This window comes from Eurypyga helias, unplaced genomic scaffold (assembly GCF_000690775.1).
Source record: "Eurypyga helias isolate BGI_N326 unplaced genomic scaffold, ASM69077v1 scaffold36884, whole genome shotgun sequence".
In the NCBI taxonomy this organism is placed as follows: Eukaryota; Metazoa; Chordata; class Aves; order Eurypygiformes; family Eurypygidae; genus Eurypyga; species Eurypyga helias.
Genome location: NW_010248758.1, coordinates 1 through 7,723, shown reverse-complemented (window position 1 = coordinate 7,723; position 7,723 = coordinate 1). Strand labels below are relative to the sequence as shown.

Below are 7,723 nucleotides of genomic sequence, written 5' to 3'. Positions count from 1 at the left end.
GTTCCACGTTACCCTCATCTCATCTTCTAGAAACAAACGTGGGTGCTTGGAGAAACGCACTCGTCTATTCTGTGCTTCCAGCATCCCACAGTGCAACTGCCATCAGCACCCAACCCACCAGCGGGCTCTGCTGCGGTCGGTGAGGTTTCCCCTCCTCCCAAGTTTGGCAAAGATGAAAATAATTTAAGGAATAAACTGGCTTTTTGCTTCAGCCAGTAAGTCTTTAATTTAAAAAAGGGGAATTCGGAGCCTGCCGGGATGCGTTCACACACCTGGCTGCTCTCGAACAAACCGTCACAGGCGAACGGCGCTGCCGGAGGTCACGTTTTGATGGTTTGAAGCAGGAAGGGCAGCAGGGCATCGCATTACGATCAGATCTGAAGAGGTGAATTGCAGTTGCTCTTGCTTCTGCCTTGTACCGTGAAACCAGCTAGAGACAAAGGAGACGGCAGCTGCCTCTCCTCCCGAGCCTTTAACCGTGACGGTCCGAATTCAGAGGGTTCACAGGCAGGTTTCTCTTCCACCAGCCGCCTCTACCAGTGCCTCGAATCCACCAGCTCTGGGCGGAGGCTCAGCTTCTTCAGCGTTTCATACCCCACCACGATGACAATGGTGGAAGGAGTGGCTGAGATGATGCGGGCAGAGAGGCCTTTAGTCAGCCCCCAGGGACCTTCCTCCGCCATGAGCTGTTTGAAGGTGAGGATGATGGAGCTCTTGCCTTCCACCTGCAAACCCAGAACAAATATTCAGAGCTGCCAGACTCCGTGCTGAGCTGCTCTGGGGTTCTGCTCCAACTCAAGACTCCAGAGGCTACGGATCAGCCAAGAACCTTGAGCTAGACTCCAGAACTCCCCGATGGTGGAAAAAAGGCAGGAAGTCCTGAAGATGCAGCAGTAAGTGGGATTCTTAAACCCATCTCCTCCTTCCTCTCATCTGCCCCCACCTAGGAGGGGCTGGATCAGCACAACAGCTCGAGTCTCACCAAAACTGACCCTGCTAGAAGCACCTCTCTGTTTCGGAAGGACGCCACATCTGCTGGGGGACCTCACCTGAGCAGTCCAGGTAGGCAAAGCCAGCCTTGCTACCTGAGCTGCCTCCTATTAACACCGAGTGCTAATTAAGCAGCATAATATCTAGGACAGAACAACCTACGAGCTGGGAGAGAAGGGGAGCAGTTTACCTGCAGCCACAGAGATCAAAGAGCTGAGAGTGAACCCCACCCCTGTGCCAGGCTGCTGCTGCAGACAGACGTGCCAAGCAGGCTGAGCTCTCACCTGAACCCGAGCCCTGATGACATCCATGGGGTTGGTGAGCGTGGAAGCTGTTGCGGCTGCGAGTGGCCCCGATATAGCTTGCAGGAGGAGATGGGGACAGTCTTTAGGAGTCAAGCTAGAAAGCTGCTCTGGGAACAGGAGAGAGAGTAAGGTTTCAGACAAGTGGTTGCTTATCAGTTGCTCAACCCCACCTCCTACTTTAGACTGATCTGCAGTGGGCAGAATCCCTGATTTACATCCTGTCACCTCCTCCCCCAGCATGTCTAAGTGGTGCTTTCTACATAACCAGACAGTCGGCAGTGTGCAGGCAGCAAGCCCAGAATCACACCCGGCGGCCCAGTGCTCCATCACACAGCCTCTGATCAGCTCAAACGCAGGCTCTCAGACCTGCTGGGCAAACAGGGCAGAATAAGCTTGTATGTCCCCAAAAGAGAGCACAGAAACATCCACTCCCCTCTAAACGGCCGGGAACCTTTAGAGCAGGCTATCAGAAAGTACCACTGTCACACTGTCCAGGAGATACCCACACTGCCCTGCTGTGGGATCTCCCAAGGAGGAAAGGACCACGTACTGCTCGTCCCAGGGATTTCCTCATTCTGCTCCTGCTACCCAGCAACAGGATGTGAATCTCCCACACTGTCACTGGTTAAAGCTGCATGGAAGACAGGCCAGAAGTCCCAGTTTCTTTGGGTGATGGGGTGGTTGTGTCTAGCTGGCAAGAGGGAAGGAAGCCGCTCTGACTGCGACCCCAAACACGGATCGGCATCACGGCCAGCAGTGTACTGAGCCCTGAGGAGGGTCTGATGACCGCTGCTGCTAGCCAAGACCGGCACGCCATCCAGGGCCAGAGGACTGGAAAGGGAAGCCAAAGCAGAGACGTACTGACAGCTGGGAGTGGAGATCTGCTGGCACCTGGGACTTACACTTAGCACCATCTCGGTTTCTACCGCAGAAGACTAGGAAAGAGAGCAAACATCTGCAAGAGGCGAGCTCCCTTCTCTCCACATCAACTTGCTCGTTCCGAGGTGTCCACTTCTGAACCTTTTTGGCATCAAAGTCTTAATACGGTGGATTTTGGTATCAAAAAGTGTTGACATGGAGAGTGAAGCTGACACTCCCAAAAAGCTGAGGCTGGATCAACATCCCAGGCTGTTACTGCCATTTAAACGAAGCCCTGAAGTGTAAGCGATGCTCCCGCTCCGAAAAGCAAACTGGACATTCGAGACACCTGGATTTTTAAAAGGAGGTGATTCCCAAGATATACTTTCAGCCCAGTACAGTGACATCTAAGCCTCCACTTTTAGGCAGATTGCTATTAGGTAAATATTAGTCTAAAAAACTGCACACTAAGGGTTATTGGGGATGAAAAAAAAAAAATGAATCTTAGGTGGCCAGTATCTGTAGCACGTGGGAAGCTCCTAAGGATCACCAGAGCTGAGCCTTTTTACTGTTAAGCGCAGTTTCACATCAACTCAACTCGGTGCCAGTTTTACAGCTACAGAAACCGAAGCGTGATCTTAAGACACAAAACCATGGGAGATTTGGCCTCTGTCTCTGCCCGCTGTTTGGTTTGGCTACGAGACTTGTGGCTCTGGAAGTTGTTTTGCCACAGCTGAGACTCCCGAGTCTGTGTGAAAGACAAAGTATACTTACACGGTGGCTTCCAAACTCTGCCCAAAGCCAGACACCAGCCTTCCTCCCTTCCATGCAAAGTCAGCATTATTTGGGATTAGTGGAAGAGAAAGTTAAAGTGGATTCATTGAGTCCCTCCTGCCTAGACCATGGAGTTTTCAGTCCTCTAGCACTCAGACCCCTGTTCTTTAACGCTGCAGTTAAAACAGTTCTGTTAAACTGTCCCCCAACACCTGTGGAATTTGTTTAAACTGGATACAGAGAGGTTCTGCTCCTGCCCCAAATCAAGGAGAGAAAGCAAATCACAGTGGATCCACAGTGCCAGAGTCCACCTGAGGGGCTGAAGGTCTCCTGGGAGAAGACAGATTCAAAGATTCCTTTTACTTACCGGCATAAAAGTGGTAGAAGGGCCACCAGACCGCACTGTTGGGAATATAGGTGAGCAGCGAGGCCACGTAGCCCCTGTAGAAGCCTCTAAAGCCATCGGCCTTGAAAATCTGTACAATGATATCCTTGGTTTGGCCAAAGACCAACATCCGCTTGCCATCTTGGTTCTGCACTTTAAACCTGCCCATGCTTTCCCCCTTCCTCTGCATCATGAGGTGCTGAGAGATGACATCGATGGGCACCGTGATGCTCTGGGCCACCAAAGAGGCCGAGCCGCCTGCCACCAGAGACTTCACGGCATTGTTGTTGTTGTAGCGTGACACGTACTTTCGAGTGAGCTCGTACGTTGTCACGTAGCACTGCCCAGAGATCAAGGTGAAGGTGTTGACCAGAAACCCACGGTAGAGCCCAGCCGTCCCTTCCGTCCGCAGGATTTTCACAAACGCATCGAAAGTCCCGTTGTACAGGCTCTTGCCCTTCTGAACCTGCAACCGCGTCCGGATGAGTGTGAAAGGGTAAACGCTTACCCGGATCATCATAGTCATGCAAATCCCAAACACGTAGAACTTCCTTTTGTCCAGGTGCTCCCACTCAATGATGGGGATGTTGCGTTTGTCTTCCATGGCTCCTCAGGCGGGCAGGAGAGGTGGTACGCCCCCGATTTACCTCAAAAGCACAGAGCAGATCCAGGCTCAGCCCTGCTGTCTTGACTGCTAGACTGGGAGTGCCAGGACCTGAAACGAGACACACGTTCAGGAGGTGAGGACGCAGCCCACGTCAGCTGACGTCGCTGGCTTTCCTGAAGTACAGAAACCCCTTGCAAGCACCATTCTGCGGGCAGAGCGGTGGGACCGTCACCTCAGGAAGCAGGGCCGGATGGCACCATCTGGTGTCACCGCAGCTATCTGTTAAACTCTAACGGCAGTCTGCACGCACAGCGGGTCTCGCTGCCGTCCAGACAACTCTGCTGCGAGGCAGCTCGAGATCCCCAGAGGAAAAGCACTGCTCCAACAGCAAGCACTACCTTTTAACAAAAGTGCAGGAATACGGGCTTCTCCTCAGTCATTCCAGGTTTGGGATGCTCCTAGATGTCAGGATGTCACTTTTCAGTTCCTGGCTCTGTACAAAGAAGGAAGTGACAAGGTTTAGATTGGATATCAGGATTTGCTATTGATATGTAGATTGGACATTGGCAAGAGATTCTTCCCGCAGAGGGTGGGGAGGCACTGGCACAGGCTGCCCAGAGAAGCTGTGGATGCCCCATCCCTGGGAGTGTCCAAGGCCAGGCTGGATGAGGCTTGGAGCAACCTGGGCTATGGAAGGTGTCCCTGCCCATGGCAGAGGGGTTGGAACTGGATGATCTTTCCAAGCCAAACCATTGTATGATTCTATGATAAATCTCCATTTGTGTTCCTAAAATCCCTGCACAAATTAAAACATGTTTTTCTCTGCATTTTCATTTTAAACTTCCTAAAGCTGGAGGGTGGTGCAAGCCAGGGAAGGAGGAAGAGAAGGTTGTGAAAAGAGGAACAACAATGGGAGAATAAGGTAGGTGCAAACAGTCACGCAGAGCCTCCACGTTGATGGCCAAGACCCTGACAAGAAAGGGTTAAAACCCACAGCCCAGGGATCTCTGTTGAGCAGTGCCTGACCGCGCTTTTCAGCTGGCGAGCAAAGTTCATCCGCACCTCCGATACCAGAAGTGACGATGCGGTACAACACCACTCGCAGACCTCAGGGTACCGTGGGGGGTACGCTGGGAGTGTCCTGGTTCAGCCCCTCCTGCAGACCCTCCCCAGACCCAGCTCCTGCTGCACTAGCGCTGCGTCTCGTCCCGCAGGCAGCCACGTCCCAGCAGGCAGCAGCAACTCTCATAGTTCGCCCTGGCTCCCTTTTGGCTGTAATTTGCTCTAATTTGGTGCACAATTAACCAAGCTTGGAATAAGCTAATTTCCTTGCAGGGGATATAGAAGCAAAACAACAAGAGCTTCTCAAAGCATCGACCCAACATGAAGCTGATTATTTCACTCACCACAAGGACTTACTTTCCATATAAAAGAAAAGCCTACAGGTCTCCGGGAATAACGGACCGCTAAATTATTAGGAAGGGCTTGAGGGCAGCTGCATCACGGCTCATACACGAGGGGCTGGCGAAGGGGTGTTTGGAGGCTGGGCACAGGCAGAGCTGAACTGTGGGGGAGCAGAGCCATACCAATGCAGAAACGGGGACAAGCGTGGCAAAACCAGAGGCCTGCAAACAGATTCACTTTGCATCCGGACTGCGTGAGAACCCAAACTTAACCTGAGATGCAGCCAACACCACGCACCCATGTAATGCAGAACTGTCTCCAACCTGCAGGCTTCTTCACTCAGCCCGTCAAGACCCTTCCGGGCAGAAACGCGGTAACAACCCAACTGGCAATTATCGACCTCTGGCACAGAAAAGAAATTACGATTATGAAATTATGGGGGGGAGGGGGGTGCTACTAACAGACCATTTCATTGCCTCTCTGCCAACAAAACGTTTACTTAAGGTCAGCAAACAGCCTTACAGGCTGCCACGGCTCCCGCCGAAGGCGCCACGCCCCCTGCCGATGGACGCTGGGGTTAAAAGCACCCAAGAGCATCCGGGTGCAAGAGGCAGTGTGGGGGAACCATGGTTTTACCCCGGACAAAGCAAGCTGCACTTGGTTGTCAGAGTCCACTGAGCTGACAGGTGACACCGACCCAACACCATGGCTTGTCTAAACAAAAGTTGTAATGCTTAATGATAATCACAGTATTTATGCTTCATTAATGCAGGCATAATTAGACAGCACCGAGCTTCCTACACAGGAATTATCTGCACGCAGCACCTACAAAACCATGATTTCATTCTTGGGAGGAGTCCCACTGGCTGAGTATTTTATCAAATACAACAAACTCTAGCCAAGGCAATTTCCTGCTTAAGCCTGAGGGCTCAGTCCATACTCCAAATTCCTCTGCCACCCAAAATCTGAACCACACGCAACGGAGCTTCCCATGTGGAAGGATAAGGTGTGCCTGCTAGGAAAACCCTCATGCTGCAGTAAGGAAAACAAATCAATAAGGAAGTATCCCTGTTTATCATTTCGTTTCAGGTGCTGTAGTGCTTTGTTTTTAGCATTTTAACCACAACCTCCTTGGGGAAACAAGCGTACTTCCTTTGGACTCTCACTGATAACTCCCTTCATTCGGGATCTGCGTTGGAAAGACAACATCACTCCAATCCCAGGGCCCGCAGGCAAGCAAAGCCTGTGAAGGCGTCGCCAGGGATGCTTCCATTTGACCACCACGGCCACAGTTCTTGCTCTGCTGAGAGTTTTGCTCAGAGCATTTATCCTCCCAGAAATTAAATCTAGGGCCTTGCCCGGAGCAGTGATCCTGCCGCATCCGGTGTCAGTAACTCTTCGATGATATTCCAAGCAACTTAGGGGAGATTGATGTAACAGTCACTGCTAAACCCCAAAAGAGCTGACCTGCCCCCCAAAAAGAAATACAAGCAGACCAGCTTCCTCCCAGGCTGCAGAGCCATTCTGTACCTCAGCACTTGAGCAGCTTCACACCAAAACTTCAGCACATCGACACAGACGGCGACTTCCCACCATGAAAAGCGTTTCTTGAACAGGAATGAAAGCAGAGCACAGCCAAGCAGACTGTACCTGCTTCTGCCCTCCGGCTACTTTGCAGCAGGACCTACAGACAGAGCTTCAGTCGTCCCAACACAGACCGCAGCTCCATAGGAATGCACCCCCCACCCCCCCGATCTCCTTTTAGTGCAGGCCCATTAATCCGTTCTCCAAACCATTTCTGCTGCAGCTGTATCTAAATATGATTCTCTGGCGAATAAAGACAGGGCCTTTGTGTACCCCTGGCCAAGGATGTCTCCTGCTCAGCATACTAATGCCTTAGCACCACAGCCTGGGAAGCGTCCAGAAACAGGCGGCGAGGCCGCCTTCCCGAGCCCCGACCACTGTCTGCGGTTGCCCGTGGAGATCCTCTCAAGCAGGAAAGCACGAGATCAAACCAACCCACCACACGTCTCTCAAGCCTGAAGCCTTTTATCTGTGCCACCCCACGCCGGTCTAAGTAGGCAGCTTCAGCTTCAAAGTCTTTACTGTTGCGCTCCTTAAATTTGCTCCGGGATGGAAGTGGGTATAAAAGGAGCCTCGCTGGAGATCCGCAGCTCCTCCGCGAGCAGCTGTCTCTGCAAACTGAAGGCCAGCACACCCACAGCCTCGCCTTCCCACGCAGGAGCCGGGCAGCCACCCTCCCACCTCGCAGGTAAAGCCACCAGCGTTTGTTTGGCCAGACAAAAAGTCCGACGTGCTCTAAAGGGAACGAACATGTGCAAAGTTTGGCACAGGACCCGCTCAAGGTCACTGGGTGGATTAGCAGCAGTGCAGACAAGA

The 7,723-nt window shown here is 52.2% G+C and overlaps 1 protein-coding gene across 2 annotated transcripts; it reads right to left on the bottom strand.

Moving 5' to 3' along the window:
* Positions 1–523: 523 nt before the first annotated feature.
* Positions 524–3,916, bottom strand: SLC25A44 (solute carrier family 25, member 44). 2 transcript variants are annotated; one of them, XM_010151167.1, is made up of 5 exons: positions 3,295–3,916; positions 2,286–2,288; positions 2,112–2,126; positions 1,275–1,408; positions 534–725 (listed from the first exon to the last, which is right to left on the bottom strand). In XM_010151167.1, exons 1-5 carry the CDS (start codon positions 3,914–3,916, stop codon positions 534–536), a joined length of 966 nt encoding a protein of 321 aa, XP_010149469.1. The 2 variants fall into 2 exon arrangements, with proteins under 2 accessions (XP_010149470.1, XP_010149469.1); XM_010151168.1 differs by lacking the exons at positions 2,112–2,126; positions 2,286–2,288 and having other exon boundaries at positions 524–725; positions 1,275–1,402.
* Positions 3,917–7,723: the final 3,807 nt, after the last annotated feature.

Excerpts from the sequence above, each read along its gene's own strand:
- SLC25A44 (XM_010151167.1), bottom strand. The coding sequence starts at position 3,916 with ATGGAAGACAAACGCAACATCCCCATCATTGAGTGGGAGCACCTGGAC. Across the intron at positions 726-1,274 it reads TCATCAGGGCTCGGGTTCAG|GTGGAAGGCAAGAGCTCCAT; the intron begins GTGAGAGCTCAG and ends CTGGGTTTGCAG.